The sequence below is a fragment of the Platalea leucorodia genome (genome assembly GCF_965183815.1).
Source record: "Platalea leucorodia genome assembly, chromosome: 1".
In the NCBI taxonomy this organism is placed as follows: domain Eukaryota; kingdom Metazoa; phylum Chordata; class Aves; order Pelecaniformes; family Threskiornithidae; genus Platalea; species Platalea leucorodia.
Genome location: NC_138823.1, coordinates 38085589 through 38108239, shown reverse-complemented (window position 1 = coordinate 38108239; position 22651 = coordinate 38085589). Strand labels below are relative to the sequence as shown.

At 39.8% G+C, this 22651-nt stretch overlaps 1 protein-coding gene across 7 annotated transcripts in view; it reads right to left on the bottom strand.

The window, feature by feature from the left end:
* Positions 1–21954, bottom strand: part of ARFGEF1 (ARF guanine nucleotide exchange factor 1) — a 103648-nt gene extending 81694 nt beyond the window's left edge. For 3 of the 7 annotated variants that reach the window (XR_014228668.1, XR_014228669.1, XM_082316387.1), the window contains exon 1: positions 20978–21953. Coding sequence is in view for 1 of the 7 variants with exons in the window: in XM_082316387.1 (XP_082172513.1) it covers positions 20978–21101 (124 nt within the window). In the remaining 6 variants the exon portion in view is untranslated. Of the gene's footprint in view, positions 1–20412; positions 20453–20977 lie in introns of those variants that run through there. The other 4 variants (XR_014228667.1, XR_014228670.1, XR_014228671.1 and 1 more) reach the window with 4 other exon arrangements.
* Positions 21955–22651: the final 697 nt, after the last annotated feature.

Here is a 22651-nt window from a genome sequence, read left to right as displayed (position 1 = left end):
GGTTACCAAATAGATAGTCACTTAACCAGATTATAGAAAAGATCTTGCCTAGAAGTACAGTTTTCCAATATGCTTTAATCCAATCCAGCTGAGGGTGACCACCAAAAAAGGTGGTTCCTCCCATTCCACGTGTCTCTCTGTGCTTATTTGCACACTCCTTGCGCAATCACTGCCAAGGCACAAAGTTTCAAAAGCGAGCTTTTTCAGCTCACTGTAGAGCTGCACGATCGTGAGTTGCCACACCTTATGTGTATCACGTGTTTTGGGAAGGAAGAGCTGGAACAGAAGTGCCCATTGCAGTGGATGCCCACAGGTGCACTGGAATAAACATAGGGCACAACCATATGAAGTTTACCCACTATGTTTCATAAGCATTAGTATTTTTTGTAATGAAGTAAGGTTTGCAAGGGCAACAATGTTTCCTTATCAGGTAAGGGGGGGGAAGACTGCAGCTGTATATTCCTCTTCGTATTCACAAAGCATATAGTGTTTTCTGACCCTTCTTTCTCATGTCCTATGTTAAAATTCTTGTGAGTTGTGTAAATCCTTATTCTAGAGGCCTCAACCCCAGCATATAAACACAGAAACAGCTATCCAAATAAAGAGGTAGGTAGCACAATATTTTGAAAACAGCATTAACTAACTTCACTCAGATATTTTTATTGCTTTTTTGTATGTTTTGCTGCTTAAAGAAAGTAAGCAGCATATATATCCTATGCAGACAGATGAGTCAACTACTACTTAGAACAAAGAAAGAACAAAGAACTCAGCAAGAAAAACATACAATGTTGTTCAATGTGTTAAACGGCACAAATCTTTGATACTTAACATCCCTTTTCTCCTGACTGCATCATCTATATTATGCCAGTAAAACTGTCTGTGCATGCCTGCTATAAAATTGCAGAGAGACCTTACCAGTTGAAAAGTGACACTGGATTAAGAAAGTAAAAGTTGAAGTTTTTAACTGAAAGTTTAAAACATTTTTTTAAAAAATATGGATCAGTTCCTTCATCTAGTTTTACCATGTGGCTAAGGGTCGGATGGGGAAGAAAACAAATGCTTTAGCCAGGATTACTGCTACTGCTGGGGAAATATGGGGTGTTAACTATAACAGACTGTAATCACAGAGAGAACAGAAAATTAAATTCAACATGGAAACATGAAAATGTGTGTCGAGGGAGGTCATTTATTTCTTTAGTTAAGAATATGGGAGGACAAAACACCACAGAGAAACAACCAAATTAAGACAGACCTCCTAGAAAAGCCCAATCAAAGGATATACTACAATTATTCAGATCAGAATAACTGTAATTTACAGAAAAAGCAATTTTACCGAGTGCAATGGTATACAGTATACAGATCAGTATACAAAAAGGTTGTTACCAACTGTCTCTCATGAAAATACCAATATGCTGGACTAAGAAAAGCATCACAAGTCTTTGGAGACAAAAAAACCCCCAAAAAACCCAGCTTTTCTGCCTCAATAACTGATTTTTCAAATATTCTTGCCAAGAATCATAACTGCCATCTACATAACCCACAGTAAGGTAAACAAAACTAATTATCAATGACAAATTACATAAAATATGGATTATAATCAGCATAATTCTTTATAGAAGCGAGACTTTATATTTACATCCCCTCTGTCATTGCAACCCAACGTTACAAAGCACTCTGTGCGTGAAGTTCCTGCAAGCACCTGTAACTCCACTAGAAAGAGTTAGGAATCTACTCATTGAATTAGGTTTCAAATTTAAGGGAGGGGGAGGGTAAGCCTTGAAGGATGATAGAATCTAATGGTTTGAAATAGTATGTTACTCCTCCGGTTCCTCTAGAATAGTTCATGGAAGATAACTGGACTTGCCCCCTACTCCCATATTGTTTACCTGATTCAACTGCTGGGACACATTAGTTTCTCAGCATATTCATCAAAGAGAAAGCAGAGTGAAAAATCAGGGCAGACAGAAATTCTCAATAGTCCTCCTCTCTATCAATTTTCTCAAATATTCACTAGTTCATTTGAGTAAATATTTGCTTCAGTCAGCAGAACTGTAGCTTGTACTGCATGGAAGAGCAGGACTGCAGACACCCTCTGAGCATGGTGGGTTTACACTTCCTCAAAACCACAAGGAAACCAGTAGCTCTGTTGTTTTAAGATTGTGAAACATGTTTGCCTTGTTCTAGAGATGAATCATCAATAACTCTTAATTTGCCACAGCGGCTTGATGTGTTGCCCTCTGAAATTTAGAGAAGTCAAAAGCAGCCTCAGTTGTTCTGCTGCAACCTTTAAGAAATTAACTTGGATCTAGGTCTTCATATTTTTCCCTTTGAGCACTGAATATAATATAGCTATTTTGGATTCATAGTACAAAGTAGAAATTTAAGACTGTATATCTGTCCAAATATTTTTCTCTATCTTTGCACACATACCCCATCTCCAGATATAATGCAATTTTTACTCCCTAGATCTAATCTATAACTTGAAGAGGAAGATCTAACTCAGCACAACATAGGAAACACCACATGCATTTAACTGATAGTTTGAATCGGAAGATAGGTCATGAGGTCATGACTGAAACTGCAATCAGAATACTAATACATTTCCAGCTTCTACCACTGTTTCGCACATCCTGATAAACTTTATATGAAAAGTACTCCTATCTTCTCAAACACAACATAGATTCTTCTTTTTTATTTTTAAGTTAAAAATGAAACTCATGAATACAGGCAAATAAAAGAATTGATTATGTATGATATTTCTGGTGAAAACTGTCAGATATGAAAGAAGTGTAGCATCATTTCTTACAAAGAAAGGAAGCTTGTGGTAATGCACATTGTGCCTCTTCATGTCAAGCTGGGCTTCCCCCCACACCCCTTCCCCCCAACAGAGTAGGTTAGTTTCCCTCATTTTTAAGATCAGAAACTCAAGCACATCCCTCATACTCTGCTTGGAATAGTGTGAGTTTCTGCTAAAACACAAAAATGACAGAAACAAATTTTGGAGACACAAAATTACATTTGAAATAGGGAAAACATTTTCAATCAAATCATTTCCACCTGTCTGAGAAAGCATATCTGAAATTAAATATATCCAGAACAAAATCCCGCAGTTTGTAACTCATCTGAAAGGACACAATGAGCTTCTTTCTGGAGATCATCTTTATGTCTGACCTTTAAGTTCAAAGTAGGCAAACATGAGCAGCCCAACTCAAAAAAACAAAGACCTGATAATAAGAAATCATCTCACCCCTCTGCAGTTAGAATTGCTGGATTCTTCCACCACATCCATCCCTGGAAGAGAGAAATTTCTGCACAGTCTGATGTGCCACTGCCTATTTATTACCCTTGGTAATATCTAAACAGTGAACAGGCTGCCCAGAGAAGTGGTAAGAGTCTGCTCCGCTGAAATTACTCATGCTTCGGCTTGACAGGGTGCTCAATCTAATCTAAGGCCCTGCTTTCAACAGATAATTTCCATAGGTCCCGTTCGATCTAGACTTCTCTATGACTTGACTCCATACGTTTCCAAAAGACTTCTGTTACACAAGGACGCCTCTTCAGCATTCACTTGCAGTCAAACAATGTGATAAATAAAAGGCTTAACAGAAACAAGTCTCTTAAGTAGCTGAGTAACTCTTAAAATGTAATTAACATTTTTAATTGTTTGCATTGACAACTGAAAAAGCATCCCAAACATTCAGTAGAACCTACATCTAGAAACACAAAATGTTGCATTCAAGGTAGGATTCGGTTTGATGTTAAGATGTTTCAACCTGCGTGTTTTCATGCATGCTATCTGCCTAACCTCTTGCAAGTGCAAGCTGTCAGCAGCTGAGGAAGCTGTGCAGCAGACCAGCCAGGAGCTGCGCTTCAGGACTTGCCCAAGCATTCTCCAAAGCCAGCAGAGAGTTTATGAGAGATTTGATGCATACGAAGCTTTTAACCTTAGGCATTTTACTTTTGAACTGAGTCCTGTTTCAAGAGTTTATGCTCCTATGACAGAATCAACAACCTAGTAACAGAAGAACAAGTAACATATAACATGAATTTAAGTCACCAAGCCAGTTTCTCAGTTTTTCCTCAGCGCCAATACTCTCATATTTTAACAACAGTATTACAGTTGTAAACATAAAGCCCTGTATTTACATAAATTATGACAGAAACTTGAACAAAGAAAAATTACTACTATATTTTCACTTACGCACTTGGCTTATTTATGAATCAAATTTTTAAGGCCTAACCAAATATAAATTGGAAAATCAAGCTGCAGCATATTTTGCAGCAGTTCAGCTCTCCCTGTGTTACACAAGCATTCTGTTCTTCCTGCTTCAGATACAACACAGCCTATTACACCTACATGCAAAGTTTAATTCCAGAATTCGCGTATCTTCAGTTCATTATGCCATTCCCAGAAAACCAGTATTTTCATCATCATTTCATGTCATAAGACAGGGATTTGCATTCAGTATCTCCAGTCCATTTAGTTAAAACAAATCTATTTTTCCTTTGTAGTTAAACATGCATTTTAATACATAAAATTTTAAAAAAGCGATAATTTAGCATAAACATTTTTGAACTTTTGCACTACCCAGCTCAAAAGCTATTTCACCACAGACTGCAGACATAATGGAACTAAATGAAAATAAATTTCAAACAAGAGGCACGAAGGCAAACTAATCAAGCTTGACAGACAATGAATGTCTCACGAAACACATAAGCAGATCAGTGTCCAAAGGTGCAAACAAAAACGGAGCATCCCTATCTCAGATTTTTAAATTAAGTTCCTCTAAACTTTGAGAACTGGGGAACAAACCCAGAAATCAAACCTAAAACCACCAGACTGTATTGGACAGACAGATACAAGAATGGCAATTTTTTTCTTAAACCCTTGATATCTAGCCTGTGTTTTGCTTCCACAAGCGGCCAACAGCATATGCTTAAGTAAATGCAGATTATAAAAGCAGGGCAAGAATGCTGCAATAGTCCCCTCCTACCAGCATCTAGCCATCTGTAGCTTACACTCTGCCTGTGCAAAGACTGATCCTGCAGGTTTGACAACCCTTGCTAAATTCTCATTTAATCACTTTTTAAACCATTTAAACTCTTGGGATCAATGTAATTACAAGCTGCAGGAAAGAATATTTTTTTGCTTTACTTGACATAAGCTGAGTTCTTTACAGCATCTCCGGATCTGCATGACAAGAAATTGCAATCAATTATTCTCTCTTCATGTCTATGCCACTTAAAAAATCTTACAAACTTCTTTTACGTCCATCTTCCTCATTTTTTTCCCCTCCAGGGAACAAGAGGCGTAGCCTGCTTGATCTCTTCTGGAAGACATTCCGTATTTTCAGTCATCATGGTTTACTTGCAATGCATCATTTCTAAGTTCACTGTCTCTTTGGGAGGCAGCAGAGAGCAGAACTACAAATGGAATGCATGGTATCTTTATAAAAAGTGGTGTAACAGCTTAATTTTTTTTTTCTCTATTGTTTCTCTGTATTTGCCTTTTTGACAAAGGAATCAATATTCTGATGGAATCATTCACAGCAACTCCAATTCTTTCCCCCTCGACAGATAAAAGACTTACTTAGAGCCCATGTTTGTGCATGCGCAATTTAGTCCTGTTTCCTCCTCCACTTCCCCTCTTCCACTCATACGGATTAGTTTGCATTTATCAAAACTCAACTTCCATCCTTTTATCAAGAAGGGGGTCGGTATAGCACAACTGTGGACTTTAACAGGTTGTTTTCACTCTTTTAAGTATTTTCTTTTGTAAACCTTTGTCACCTCACAATTCACCCCAAAACACCATGAACCTCTACAGAACCGAAATACCTCTCCATTGGGAAAGCAGAACATGTACTTCTTGACAGCTCAATACCTTCAGGAACCTTGGGTGAGCAACCTGGTTGAGGTTTACTGTAAAACTGGATTACCATATGCTTATCTACACTCATCGACTCCGCCTTACATATTTGTGACCGTAAGTCTCCCCTCTGCAAAGCCTGCACCACAGCACAGGCATCCATTCTGTTCTCTACCAGCTTTACTCTTTGCTACAGCTCAGACTTGCCAGTCTAAAGTTCTCAAGCTTCCTCCATCCCTTATACCCTCGGCACTTTTTTTTTTTAAAAAAAAAAAAACAAAAAAAAACAAAAAAAAAACAAAAAAAAACCAAAAAAAACACAAACAAAAAGACTGACGCTACTCACATTTAGTACCTCCCATTCCTTTGTTAGCAATTAATGAAATTTTAACATATGCTCTAGTAAACAGTTCAGCAATTTCAGATAAGAAAACCTTTAAAAACTCTTAATCCTAATGAGTTAATATGATCTTTGGTTTAAACTTCAAATTGGGAACTTTTTTCTGCTCATTCCTTGTAATTCCACTATAGGAAACTTCCTCAGCTTCCATATACAACAAGGCAAATAATATATTTTGGTCTCCTTCAGTATCTTTATATTCCCCAAATGCTTCCGTGATACCATTATCATCTAGAAGCCATACAGATATGGGTGTGTTTTCTTCTTTGCTATTTGTTCATACTGACTTTATCACAGGCTTTTCGTAAGCTTTTATCAAGTCGGTATACACCTACTCTAACTGTTAACAAAAACACGTGACAAAGAACGACCACGTTAGCTCGAAGCATTTTGCTCCCTTGTGCTTTAATGAATCTTTTTCATTACTACTACAAAGCTCAATTTGAGCATATTTTAGCATATGTTTGACTATGTAATGATGAGAATGCTCTCTATTACAGACCAGCTCTTCAGCTGTTACACCTTAAACCAATTCCTGGGTAGCACTCGAGAACTCAAGAGCTGCTCAATACATCTTAATTGAATGTTACCTGTCAATGCAGTTTATTTATTTACCTAACATGACTAAGCTTTCTGTAAAGTACAGCAAATTTAACATTCATACCTACATAATTAATGCTACGGAATTAAGACTTTTTTACATATTATCCTTCCCCATTCCTGGCCTGTTAAGACAGCATTCTCATTTTAAAACCACTAATATTTCACCTGACTATTTTTAGACTTCCAGCATTCACATATAAGCAAGCATGCACTTGGTTTTGACATAGATACCTACTGATGAAACTATTTCTTGAGACTTCTCTGTTATTTTCTACTATGTTCTACTTGCTCATTTGCTTGGTTGGTGACAACTGAAGACTGAAATAAATGTTTTACTAATGCTTTGTATTTATTCTGGCAGGGACAGGCTGCCGTTGCAGAACAAGACCGTCATTATGTTTCTCAGTCTTGTTTCTGGATCATTTGGCAGTATGAACAAAAGCTACACGTCCACTTTTCACACAGCCCACCTCTTCAGTAATGCTCTGTCATGTAACGCAATCCTTCAAACATTCTTATTTTTTCTTAAAAGGTTTTTTCAGGAGTAAGCACACATGCATAGCAATAATGATGCATCCTTATTCCATACTTTTTAAAGTATAACCAGCTACTACAAAATACAATTACATACATTGGAGCCACTTAAGTTTAACACTTCACTCAAGGTAAGAGAAGCAGCGATGCCTCTGCTGTCCCCTCCATGAACAAAAGCATACAATACATTAAATAGGTGTGATACACATACAGAACAGACTCATGGAATAAAATAAATCATGGCATGTAATGATTATTATTCTAAGCCAGGCATACGAGCATATTTATCTCAAAGTATGTGTCTATTTTGGCTGCTAGAATCTTTTCTTTTTTAAACCAAATCCAGAGTTAAAACTGATCGAACTACGTACACAGTAACCCTTCCCTGCAAAAAGGGAACCTTCATGCTTTTTGATTATCATCCTGATGACAGGGGCAATCATTTGCTATAAAGTTTTCAATGTCTATGAGGAAGTTTCATATACCTTTTTTAAGCAATTAGTACTGTGAATTGTCAAAGACTAGATACAACCAAGGACAATAAGCTCTTGGGCCGTATGAAGTTCTAAGAACAGCTAGAATCAAATTAAAAGATTCCTTTGCAATACGGGAAAAATCTACATTTTATTTTTAACCTCCACCCTTGCTGTAGATATCTGACTGCAATTATTTTTTGTCCTCTTGGAAATGTGTAGTTTAAAAGGTAATTTAGAAGTTGGAAATTACTAAGCTTTATTTCAGACTTAAATACAAGATCCTTGTAAGTTCATGATACCTTGAGAAATGGCAAATAAACCGAAAACAAAACAAAACAAAAAAACAATCAACACACCAAAACCCATATTCCCATTAAACAGCCTGGTCACTACAGCAACTTCAAAAGCAATTTGCAAGTAGGGATGAAAAAACAAGAAGCAAAACACGTGACACTGCAAGACTCTTACCCATTTCAAGCACTGAAACTTTAAAGGTCACTTTTAAGTCTCTACATGAATTATACTACTGGTAACCTTCCAATTAAAAAAGCATTATGCCACTTCCCTCCTGCCATAGCTCTGAATCACAAGAAAATCATAGTCTTTTCCACATAAAAGAAGATAGCCAGAAGACTACAATTTAATGATTGTCTATAAAATCCACCAAGCTACATTTGACAGAGAAAAAAAAAAATTGGATAACAGAAAAGTACAGATTTAAGTTTATTTTTATGTCTATGGTATGCCCCCCCCCAAAGGTTTCAACCACATCAACTTTGTAATTTTCACTCAAACAAAAATTTGTATTTGTAATAGAAAGCTCAAACTTTAAGTCAGAAGTCCTGGGGTGAGATCTTTCAAATGAAGCTTTCAAAGTGATCACACTGTTAAAGTCCTGATTTCTTCATTAGATTCTGATGTAGGAAGCAGCTCAGACTAAGATGAACACAAGAAGTAAGGATATGAGTATTACAGTGCTCTGAAAGCTCCAGTGTAGCCACCTTCAATACAGCACATATGCATTAGATTATTAATACAATGAAACTTTTATTTTCCATCTCCTATCTTCTGCTTACATCCAAAAGAAATATTTTTGAAAGTTCAGACTGCTTAAATTAAGACAACTACTCATTTGACAACTACTCTTTCTTTTCTCAGATGCTGATCAGAAGACAACTGGAAGACTACTTAAAAAGGTCACCACTGCACAATATTGCTAACTCCACCTGGCTGCACACCATCTTACAAGGAAGTGCTTCTTTTACCATTGCTTACCAAAGCTGTGAAGAACAAGACAATTAAGGTATTCAGTTCAGTATTTACTGGATCCATGAGTTCATAATAAACTATAATGAAAAAGTGTACCTGCAGTGACTACACAAATGGTTTTCATATATATATATATATAGACACACAGTTTTTATTTAACAGTAATTACTTACACTTTCTACTGCACTGAGATTGTGCCCCTCCTACTCGTTCTTTAAGAGCATTTTAGGACACATGATTAAATAAATGGTGTTATGAACTATAACAGTCAAAGAACTTTCAAAATCACCCTCTCTTATAAAAGGATACTTGGCCTTTCTAACTATTTGTTGTTATCAAAATAATGGAAGTTTCTTCATATTTTAGAAGCCAGAGCGTAACTCTGTGGCTACTTCCAGGCAATCTGTTTGTGATCAAATGCAAACACCTTCCACCACCAGCTATTGCTCATCAGGCATCTACCAGATTACATCTAATACATCTAATCTGTGTTATTCAAGGCTTTTTTATTATTATTATTATTTTTATTTAAGTCATTGGTATATAAAACTATTTTGGCCATTTCTACTTCTACAGAAGTAGAGATCTTTTACACAGGTTGGAGTTATGAATGATTAGTGCATGTACTACCACAGGTACAAGATGTATATGAAAATAAACCTCTGAAGTTACACATATCCTTCAAGTTTTATAGATACTGGCAATGAATACTAGAAGAATCTCTAACTGTGTTTGAAACGGTCCTCAATATTACACTTTACAGTTCTTTTTTAAAGAAATTTAAAACCCTTCTTTTCCTTGTGAGGGTGTTTCACCCTGACCCACTCCTCCCTCTGGTCCAGTTTCAGAAAGCAGCGGGGGAGGGGGATTTTTAGATTGGAAGGGGAGGTGGGGGGTGTTATTAAAGTGAACTCCTACGCAGAAGTGTAAAAGAAAGTATCACCCAAAGGGTAGAGGTAAGAAACGTCTTAGTGCCATGCCACCTGCCTCAAGTTCATCACTGAAAGGCCTGGAAAGTAACCAGGCAGACAGACAGCAGCTTCTGCTTTCATGTGAAAAGGAGGTGATCAAGGAAGGAATGGCCCAAGTGCTGCTTTACCTTCAACATAAAAAGACAGTGTTAATAATTTCAACGCAGAATTTTGTCTCGACTGAGGGATGGAGGTCAAACTTATCCCCTCTTCTCTTTCTTTTTGCATCCAAGACACAAACATAAGGCTCCTCCAAACATCACTAACCATCACAGTCTATTTTCCCCACAGTGTTAGAGACAATTCCAAAAAAGAAAAGTATTTCTCTTCACGGCAAAATTTCTAAGCATTCGAGATCCATTTATATGCATAATTATGCACACATAGTTACACAAAATAAAGTATCATGTCTTAAATCACAAGTGGAAAACATCTAAGTGTCTCATTTCACTGCAGGTGAAGAAAATTTTAAGCATACTTCTCAGGCACTTAGGCAGCCTGTATCCAGCTTTCAAACTTGCATGCAAATGCAGCTGTCCTATTCTAGCAATTTTACTTACAGCAGTTATAAAGTTCCGTTTCCATTTCAGGATAATGAAAACAGAGGTTAATTTATTCCTATCCACTTTCCCATACACTGCACAAGATTCAGTATGGCATTCCTGCAGACATCAAAGTCCTTTAGCCAAATGAAGCGAGCTGAGTTAAGACTCTGCATTTTCCAGCTTTCCTGAGTTGCAGAAAAAAAAGTGTGATTTTATGCCAGCTGCTGCACTCTCAGTCCATGCAATAGTACCACTCAGACCTTTATACACACTGCTATAACCTGCAAGGTTGCTTGCCAGGCACACACAGGTGTGTTAGTTTTACACACAACAGAACCACACCTTTGCAAAAAAGGTCTTCATTTGAAAGGGCATTCCCATTAGTTTATGCTTATTACCTGCATTAAAAGTACACTCTTTTGTGCAAGCATATCTGTGTTAATTTGTAGCACAGTTTTGAAATTAAAATATGATGGGAAGCTACCAAAGAAATCAAACCAGTGCCATACTACTTATATTTAATTTACAGATTTGAAACTTTCTAAGCGTACCTTGTACTATTCAACTGGACAGCTGAGCCTTGTAGCATAAAACACTATTTAACATCTTTAGTAAACCCCAACATTTTTATCTCAATTTGAAAGTTTAAAAAGATCTTTTTCCCAGTTTCTCTCAAACTGCAAAGCTGCGCGTTGCAATGCTGAAGCATGTTGGTCATTCAAACATTCCTGACAACTAACTGCAATGCAAACTGATGCTCAGTCCCACATTTATGTCAAGTAAAAACACAAAGCAGCAAAACACTCCTGTACCCAGCACTGGCTAAAATCTCCTGACGTGAAATATTTACAAACCTAATTATACTTTTATTTCTAAATGAAAAGAAGGAATAGCATTACAAAACTTATTATTAGAACAGCAAGTGCTAAAGACAGTGAGTGCAGAATTTGTATTATTAATGGATCATCATTTCACACCTATCTACCTCTGTGTCTAACAACAGACAAAAAAGAGGGCTTAAATAAACCCATTTATGTCAAGGGTAGGTATTTTCAATTATCTTAAAAATATCTTAATTTTTTTTCTGACACAAGAAACATATGAAATGAAAAAAAAAGATTGAAGAGCACTGGACAGCAGACATTACCCATCTGAACAAAAACAAGTATTAAATAGCATAACATCAATAACCATGTAATCTCGTACCACAAGATACACAGAGTACCAGAAATGTTGCGAGGAAGAAAACAGAAGTAAGACATTCTGAACTGAAATCAACAATTAAAAAAAAAAAAAAAGCCCACAGCAATCATGCCCTAGATGTCTTAATAAGAGTCTCTTGGTTTTGGTAAAATTTAGTTAAGCTGTTAGATAAGCTGTTAGAGTGTGTATACAATTCTAAAACAAAAAGCTGGGATAAAAGACAAAAAACACCACCACTACCCAAGCATGACAAAACAGCTAGTTAGATAATACAATTAGAATGAAACCTGTTTAGCAGAAAAATTAAATAATACTAGAACAGAACAAGAACAGCATACCTGCAAAAAACAGGATCTGAGCTGGTGAAACAGGCGGCCATGTGAGTATATCAAATTAGACAGGGGCTACTGTCCACTACTTTGGTCGAGTGTAAATCTGCTTTTCAGGACTGGGTTTGTCTTTTTATTTTAAAATCTACCTGAGATGCTACTGAAAAATTTTTCTTTGTTCAAGCTCAAAAAAAAATCACAGGAGGGGAAAAAAAAAAAAAAAAGATTAAAACAACTGAACAGAATGACATTTTTGGGAATCTAATCAAACGTTGCAACCAAATACATTACTGCTTTGGGTTCCTTCGCTAGCATGAGTACGTTTAATCACAGCTTAGAGAAAAGCTACAAGTAGCCGCCTCAGAGAATAAACACCATCAGAATGCCACAATGATCACTCAGTTCACGAAGTTTTGGCAATTTGTCATTCCTGAAGAGGCAAAAAAAATCAGTGGGCAAGTGACCAAGGTGGAAGAAGTTAAATTCTCTCTCAAAATGAAAGCTCTATTTGTCATTTTTGGGTTTCACACACACAAACAGCACTTCCATAACACAGTAACGTTTTATATATTCTTGGTATAACATTTAAAAGTACAAACATAGTTTCACTTAAATTCCCATAAAATCAAGTGTGACTTTATTTATTAAAGAGAAAGGAATTTCCAAAACAGAATCATCCTTTTTGCAGTTTAAGAGGAAGCATCCAGTGTCACTCCCTTTTACAAACTCCTGAAAAGCACCGCCAGATGTAAGACATCTCTTAAAAAAAACTTTTCTTGAATTAAAACACATTTTTGGAAAAGAATGTGTGGTAAGAAGATTTGCAACATCAGAGAATAAAACTAGCCCGCTGTTTTCCTACCTGTGTCTAAACAGAAGCAACAGACTTAATCTTGATTCTTGTGCTATTTTTTTCAATCTCTAATTCATACAGCTCTTCAAGCATGTCTCACTGATAGTAAAGACCATGCACTGCTGAAACCAGGGGTAACATGACTCTAAAAGTTGTATCGGATACAGAGTTAGTATAACCTCCACGTTCTCTGCTCAAGCTTCAAACTGCCTCTGACTACAGCATCATACTAAGAGCTCAGATTCCTCAAGACTTCAAGTTCTTTAAGAGCTCCTGCTTCCCAACTAAAACCTCATAATCTACTAATATGTCCACACTGAAAACTAAATCTAGAAGTTCAAATTAAAGAAAAACAACAAACAAAATCAAACCCAGAAACCCCCAACACCAAGAAGAATACCTAAAAGCTAAGACCATGGTTATGGTGGAAAGAAGCAACATGAAAAATGGGGGGGGGAAAAGCTAACAAAATTTGTCAATATTTATCAATTCAAATGAAATTTTATCAAGCCTTTTCCTACAAGCCTGGCAGTTTTTACTTCTAATTGTGTAAAATTAAGAACTGAAGAACACAGGAGTTACAGAAGACTAAAATGTGTGGAAAACGCCTTATAATCTATCCCCAAAACTTAAACTGGAGGGCTTGCCCTTTTTTTTTTTCTTCTAAAATCTTTCTCAAATCCTTGCTGACTGGCATTTTTGTTCTCACTCACATCATGTATCAGCTACTCCACTACCTTGTCCGGGATCAACACTAGGCCAATACACTAGTAATTATCCAGGTCATCCTACCCATCCTTGTAACAATGTTGGCACAGTAGCAGATGTCTTCAAGTCCTTTGGAATCTTCTCAGTGTCCTAAGATTGTTTAGAAATCAATAAGGGAGTTCTGCCAGGTATTTCAAACTCTTGGGATCTGACAGGCCTATTTTTAGCAGCTCTTTTACATTTATACTCAAAATAGGAAGTAGCATGTAACAAGTATCATGTACCTTATCCTTCAAAACAGATATTTTTATTTAACACTCCCCTGCATTCCATTAAGATATCTATAAAATATATAGGCTGGGGTGGTTTTTTTTTGGTTTTGAGTTTTGTTTTTTTCTTAAGTTCTAACACTAGGTGTTTTTCATAGAAACAAAACACACCAGCTACCACTTGTTCAACTGTCCTTGTACAATATTCTCTTTCTATAAAATCCCACAGAAGTATTTTATGTTTTCCCTGGTTTTTTGGAGACTTTTTGTATGTATGTGATTTTTCTTAAAGGTTTGGTTTGCCTAACAGTAACCTATAGTTTCTTATACTATTTACTCATGGAAAGGACATGGTAATAACTGCCAACTATGAACAGAATACTTCTTGGTCTGTATCCATCTGACTAGCACAGCTAGATCACATATTTTTGGCTTTCAGACGCACAACAGAGTTCTGCCTCCTCTAACAGATAAAAACTATCAAGCTTCTTACTCAATTCTGCCTATTTCCTTGATACCTCCCTCCTTCCTTGAAACCTGCAGAGTCGTGTTTCCCAAGTCACTTCAGCCTCTGATGCTCCACTGACAGTAGCTGTCTTTCCCAGACAAAAATATTTTCTCCTAGCAAACCACCAATTTACACATCACACAGGAAAACTCTCTGGCTTGATGCAGAAAACATGAAACTCCCTTCCCCCTGCCTATTTCAAGTTAGAGTCACCAATCTACTGCTGGCTGACGCAGAACTGTATGAGAGACGTACAAGTTTGCTGGTCTTTCTTCCCAGGCTCCTGGCAGCATTTGTTTACTTTGAAGTACTAACTAATCAGCAACTTGCTAAAAATATCAGTATCAATGAAAAACCCAGAACTGACAGGCAGGTGCCACAAAAGAAGATAAGGCTTCCTCATCTAGCTTTTTCTGAGTCCATGATTTCAGCTAGGAGTTTTGTCAAAAACAGGGAAGAGAGACTGACTAGCACACCACCGGCTGATGCTTCCCTCCCTCTCAACACCCATGTGACAATCCTCCCTGACAACTAAACAAGTTAGCATATTAATAACATATTATCAAAATACTAGCTCAATACCAATTATTCTCTCACAGACTCCAGAAAAGGTCTGGAATGTACATCTGACATCAACAGCCAATCTGATTTTTTTTCAATTGTATATGAAGAAGATGCACAAGAACGGACATTGTTGTCATCCTAAAAAAAATGAAACAGTGGTTAACTGTAGACAAGAACCAAGAGAAGAGAGAAAAAGATTACAATTACAGGAATAATATACTGGAAGAAGATAGAGAAAAAGATCAACGAGAACAAAAACCCACAAACCAGTAAAGATATTTCATTATAAGAAATAGATGCACTCTGGTCACAAGGCAACAACTTTTCCTTTTAACCTTCAACATTCCAATTAGTGCTCTAAGATACACAGCAGAACAGAGATATTTAAAAGCTGCCCTGTGTTACAAAGAAAGATGTGTTGAAGTCTTTCAAAATTAGATTTTAAAAGATACTGTAAATCAGCATTAAAACTTAAAATATCTAAGGCTTTAACTGAGGACATATTTCAGGATAAAGTCAAAGTTCCAGCTGAAAAAATACCATTTTTTTTTCCTTCCAAGTCAAAACCCAAATATTTGATACTCATTTTCCATTAACATTTTTCCAACCCAAATACAATCTACCTTGTTTTCTATAAAAGTGTTTTTATGTGCACCCTGCCAACCGTCCCCTTTCTTAAGGGAGATTAAAGCTCGTCAGTGTTGCCATTCTACACAGCCAAGAACTGATTACATTTAAAACAATAAAAATTCCCACTATACACTGCTTCTCTTAAATTAGCCCCATAAATTTGACATAAATGGCACTCTACACCTCAAATGCAGAAGGCAACCTGGAAAGCAGTTTATGGGGCCAAACAAACCTTACTGATACCAAGTCAAGTTTTAAATCTTTGCAAAAGTAGATGAGCTCTTAACCACACTGAAACCCTGCTAGGTAAAGTCCAAGTTTAACAAAGCAAGCAAGAGGAGAGAAAGGCAGTTGCAGCTTTTAGGGGTTTTTTTTTTTGTTTGGTTGGTTTGTTGGTTTTTTTTAAACACATCTTGGTTTGTACTAGCAAAAAAATCTCCATTTATCCTGCTTGCTTACTTCGAAATAAGTGTTTCGGAGGAACAAATAAACCAGAAAATAAATTCTGTACGGACAATGGTGACTTGTATATTGTGAAAATACATGCCTATAGCACATGCAGACAACAGACAATGGTACAATATTGATCCCTTTGTATGCAGCAGAGAAAAGACTAAAAATTCTGGGCTTTGACTTCTGAAAAAGGACAGCTAATTTTGATGAAAGATGGAAGGTAGTCTACTGAGAACAGCATTACCCAAAATACAAGCAGAAATTTAGCTCGTTCAACACTTCTCCAGTAACATTAATTCCAGCGGAGTAACACAATAATGGTCTTAAAAATGCATTTTTAACTGTTTGTGCTAGTTTAGGAAAGTTTTTTTCAAGGCACCCAGCATTTGCATCACATACGTGCATTTCTGTATTGACTGTTAACCTGGCTTACTCTGATAACAGAATGTGATTATCTACATATGCGAAGGACACGAGAAAATGAAACCAGGAAGGGTAAAAAGAGAGACAGAAAAATTTATGCAGGTGAGACTTTCCCAGGCCATTTACAAATCTGCTTAAGTAAAGACATAGATGAATCTTCCCACCTCTGGGGTAAGTTCTACTCCAAACGTTACCTGTTTTCAGAAAAACTAAGATTCAATGCTTAATTATAGCCTGCTGCTTCATCATCCTACACAGGCACGTAATGGCAGCACAAACTGAACGGAACTGTTACTTTCACATTGCAGGAGACCTACATCATCCAGCAGGATCTTTGCATGACAGACTGAACAATCCAAGGAGCACTGAAGAACCTTTTAAAACTGAGCTTCAGCCTTCCTCAGTCAGTACTTCCAGAATTCCAAGCAGCGCATGCATGCTTTGCTTTAAAGTACATGCCAGGTACATATCTATATCGTATTATTTGCAGTTCAGAGTTTTAAAGAAGAGTTGCTTGACTCCTGATTGCAGTTGAACTAGCAGCCTTTCTACAAGCAGGGAATTCTGGTTTGCTCAGCTTGGTCGTCTATAAACCACCTTTCCAGGCGGACAAATCCACACCCTGGATTCTGACACAAAGCACTAACAGTTTTTCTTCAGTCTATTAAAAACTTTATATTCAGCTGAAGAATTTTTTTTCCCCCCAAGACCTTTTATGGACCATACACAATGCAGTATTTTTACTGTAAAGTTTGCTATACTGTAATATAGCTGAAAACCAATACAGAAACAGCAGTGCAGGGAACTGCCTGAGAAGGGAGCCTCTAAATCTAATCCTGCTGTCAGCTTGCTGCCTGATGCTCTCTGCAAGTGAATAATTTCAAAGATAAACTCATTCCTTACCTAGATTAAGAGTAGCTGCTATGCAAGTAAACAACGCGAAGTTCTAAATTAGTGAATTTCATTAGGTGACTAGAGAAAGAAACGTTACATTCTTTACATAGAGAGAGTATCTTTCAGAAAGGACAATGTTACAAGAAAAAATACATTAAATTTGGAGTCAGCTATTCTGTATTAATCCAGACACAACCTGGTGAATCATTAGATATAGGATGCAAGAACACCTATAATTCAAGTTGCAATATTTAATTCATATTTTGCTTTCTTATCTTTTAATAGCCCAGAAAAATGGTCATACTAGAAGGACCTCATCTTAACACCTGTTCAGAGGCCAGGCTTCCAGAGTAACAAATACCAGGAATGTTGTGGGTTTTTTCTCCCTCAGAATTCACAAATCAAAAATAGACTAAGTATAATCTTAATGGAATGCAATAGCACAGGTTTATAAGAAAATATATAGAGATTAAAAATGACAAAGGGATATTCTTAAAGATTCTTAAAATACTGCTTGTTAACCTCAATCTAAAAAGCAGAATTTTAATTTGTTTGTCTATTGTACAGGTATACCATATTTCTGGTCATTGCATGCTTGTTTCTGAAATACTTCAATAGCAGCTCATCTTATATAAACAATGTAAAACAACATAAGTACTGGATTTAGAAAAAAAAAAAAAACAAAAAATGAACACATCTCAAAAAATGAAACAAAGAAGCGTCTGGATTAGTAACAATGACTAGTTAGAATATTTGGTATACTAATAGTAAGCAACATTTTACTACGGTCATGCAGTTGGAAAGAAAGATCTTAATGGCAGAGTTTTGTATTACATCAGATACTTTCAGTAAAGACTGATCAATTAAATATTCAGACTGAAAAAAATTAGATAGAGGATGTGTAATTACTGCCATGATTTTTAAAAGCTACTTTTTATTTGACAACCATTCTAAAAAATCCAATAAAACTTTAAAGTTAAACTTCGCCAGAGTTAACTCCAAATTGAACTTAACTCTAAATTACTACTTTTCTAATGTTTTATCATTGATGATGTTGTGCTCTGAAATAAAGCAATTTCTCAGGACTAAGAAGTACGTACTCTTTGCTTAAGGTAGCAAAGAAGTGTCCAGTTGAAGAGTATTCTCCAACAGATGAAGAGCTAGATGGAGAGAGCACAACACGTGCACCCTATTTCCAATTCTGCTGCGAAAACCGCAGCTCAGCTTTAACACCCAGTTGCTCCACATGTGAAATAAGGAGGATATTTACCTTTCTCTGAAAAGCTTTTTATAGTTAGACACGAGCACTACTCTGTATAAGTTATACATTGCCACTTTTGAATGAGGAGTCTATCACACACAAAACCAGACAATGGACCATACTACATCTACAATCACCAACTATATTTCATTGCGTCACAATCTAAAAAAAAAAAATTATTTCTAAAAAATTATTATTACTCTATGGTAATCAACATCACATCTGATATTTTTCAAGTTTATGAATCCCTTCTGTATACATTAGCTAATACACACAATCTTATATTTCTTTTTTCCTGCTTCACTGGCTTTTATACCCACACACCGCATCGTTTTCCTATATAAGCCCCAATCACACAACCAGATCCACAGGAGAAGGTTTCACTGAAGCTGTAGCATAGAAATCACTGGGATGTGTGCTTGGGGGTCTCCTTGCACAAATCAGTTTACAAGATAAAAGATGCAGACTGTACAGTCTAGAGGGTTTGCTATATAATCTGTGTAACACAATGGAGCCATGCTTGGAGCGATCTGGATGATACTTAAGACAGATCAAGCTACTGAAATAAAGTACAGCAGAAACACGAGATTAATACCAATGTCTAATTCTATGGATGACATACAAGCTGGATATAAATTCAGTTTAATAATAAGAAAACATTTCTCTGTTTTATTTCTAACTTGGATACGCAGTCTAAAGACAACAGAAAGGCCACAGGGTTATCAGTTTAATCCCATCTGCCTAAATCATAAGATTATCATTAATAATTCTAGTGATAAATGAGAAATGTAAGGAAAAACTCTTTCCAATCTATTTGAATTATTAAGAAATAAGTAGTTGAACTACTGCCATTTCTCCCCCTCCATTTGTCAGGGTCTTTCACAAAGAAAACAAGAAACGGATTGCTCTTTTTTCTAAATTGAAAGTACTATAAAAGACAAATGAATAGAATGACAAAAGAACAACCTGAAATTACTTATACTAATTTTCAAAACAAGTAAGTTTCAGTTTAATATTATCTCTTCAAACAAATCCATTTGAACAGACATTATTACTGTACAAAATCAAGATAATTATCTCCAAACCCAGAAACAATTACACAAGAATGGGAGGGACATAATCCATTTATGTATTATTCAGAGAAAGGCCTGCTTTATTCAGAAGTCTTTCAGTAAACACATCAATATTTTGCCACATAGGTTCAAACTCTGCCTCTGCTCATCATGCCAGAATTTTAAAGCCCAAGTTCTCCTTTTGTGCTGCCTGTAATGGGATGTGTACATACGCTTTGTACGACCCAGCCCCGGTACTTCCCTCACGCTTCTAGACGAGGTGGTGTTGACACAGCTGCCCTACCAGCCTAACGCCCCTCTTCAGCCCGAAGCAGACAAACATCCCCGCATCTGCCGGGGCTGCATCAACTCTGCCATGCATGAAGGAAGCCCCCTTCCCCACCAGCAACCACAGAGCCAAGGCACTCCCCCACACATCTCCTGGACCATCCTCTCCCTCTCTAGCCCTCCTCCCCGGAGGCCTGCGTCCCGGCGCCGAAGGGCCACCAGCTCCAGACGGGGCCTGGTGTCATTGTCTCTCGCTTTCCGCCACCCCCGCTTCCTCCCCCGTCCCTCCTCCCTTACCGCTGCCTGTCACCTGCTCCCTCCCCGCCGGCCGTCTGCTTCCAGGTCAGCTCAGCTCAGCCCGGCTCCTCCGTCTCTCTGCCTATTCATCCTGCGAGCGGGGAGGAGGAGGAGGAGGAGGAGGAGGAGAGCCCGCCGGGCGCCGCAGCGCCCTCACCCCCACTGTCAGCAGTGCGCGGAGGGGCCGCTCTCGGCAAGGGGCGAAGCTCTCCCCTCAGCCCGGGGGCACACAGAGGGCTTCCCAGCCCGGCGGCGACAGGCCTCGGCCTCTCCGCGCCCCCACCCCGCGTCTCACACAACTAACCAGACCCTCCACTCGATCCCAAAACCGGTGCCAGGGCTCAGCCCGCAGCCCCACCTCCCCCGGCCCTTCCCCTCCGGGCAGACCCCTCACCTCATTGCCCCAGAGAGGCCCCAGAGCGCCCCTTCTCTCTCCCTCACCCCCCGGCAACACAAACGCACACCAGGCAACGGGGGAGGGGGCAACGGGGGAAGGGAGCAACGGGGGAAGGGGGCCCCGGAGCGCACCCCCGACCCCCCCCACCGGCCGCCCCTTCCCGCCCCGAGCTGTGCCTCACCTAGGGCTACCTCGCAGGCTTTGCGCAGCTGGGAGTGATGCGCCTTCTTCACCTCCTTGTCGGCCAGGATCTTCTCCAGGGCCCGGGTCAGGAACATGTTTTTCGTCTTCTTCCCTTCATACATGGGCGCGATCGAGCCGGGAGAGGAGGAGGAGGGGTAGGGTGGGGAGGGGAAGGGAGAGCGGGGCACCGGCCGCTCCCGCCGGGGGAGGGCTGCGAGGGGCCGAGGCAGGCGCGGGGGAAGGGCTCCCTCAGAGGGAGGGCCGCGGCGTCCCGACGCCCGCTCGGAGGCTCCCCCCGAGGGGAGGCTGGGGTGGGCCCGGGCGGCGGCGACAGCCAACCCCCGCGGCTGAGGCAGGACGAAGCCTTCTCCTTCCTTCTCCTTCCCCCCCGCCCCCGCCGCCTGTGTGCGCGGACGGCGCCCGCGACGCGCTCAGTCCCCGAGCCGCCCCCGGCCCGCACCCGCCTCCATTAGCAGCGGCAGCAGCGGCGGCGGCGGCGGCAGCAACAACCTGCCCTCGCCATGTTGGAAGGAAACGACGTCAGGGCCGCAGCCGCACGGCTGCGGAGCGGGAGGAAGCGGCGGCCGTGCCCCGGCCGGGCGGGCGGAGGGAAGCGGGCGGGCGGGGAGGGGGCGCTCGCCTTCTGCCCGCCCCGCGGGCGCGCTACAGGTGGAGCAGCCCGGCGGCAGGCAGCGGAGAGGGAGGTACGGAGATGGCCGCTGCCACCTGGGAGCTGGCTGAGGAGGAGGAGGGGCAGGGCTTCCCTTCCGGGCCACCGGCGCTAGGAGGGGGAGGAAGGCTCCCCCGGGAAGCGCCACCTGCCCCTGAGGGGCGCCTCCGCCGGCGGTAGGGCAAGAGAGGAGCTGCCGTCCCTCCCCCGGCCGCGGCCTCCCCTGACGAGAAGCCCACGGGAGGAGCGAGCGGGGAGCAGCCGAGGGAGGAAGAAGCGCGTTGGGGTGCGGGACGCGACCGGGAGCGCGGTGCCCGCCCCGGGGGCGCTCCCGCAGCCCCCTCCGCCTCGCCCCGCCGGGCGGGAGCAGCGCTGCCCGGCAGCAGCGGCCGCCCTCGCCGGCTGCCCCCGCCTGCCCGCCCTCCTCCTTGCTGCCCGCCGCTCTCCGGCGTCGGATGAACGCTTCACCTGTGGGTTGTCGCGGTCCCCGTTCTGCTCGGGTGCCCTTTCCCTGTCACCTTCATCCTCTGCCTTTAAAATACAGCCATCGCGCACTTCTTCCCCATCGTACGTGCGCTAGGAGTACAAAGCATTAAAAAAATCTGCACCTTCGCTTATAACTAAACAGTGACTTTTGTGGGTTTTTATTTTATTGTTAGAAATTTTTGTAAAGTTGTTGTGGGTTTTTTTTGGTTTTTGGTGTTTTTTTTTTTTGCTTGTGTTGTTTGGCCTTTTTCCCTCCCAGGGTGCCAAAGGGTAATTTCCTCATGCTTGATTCAGGGCCAAGAAAAGCTGTGCTCCGCTCTGGCTAACTGGTAAGCAGCAAAAGCGTAATAGCGCAAGTTTTTGCACTCAGAGGTGGTACACCAGTATTTAAAAATAGAATATGGTACTAACTGAAGCCAGGTCTGTCTTAGAAGATTTTTACCTGATACAAAAAATATTAATTAAAAATTAATCTGGAAATGAAAGGACTGAATTTCTAGATGTGCTTTTTAGGCA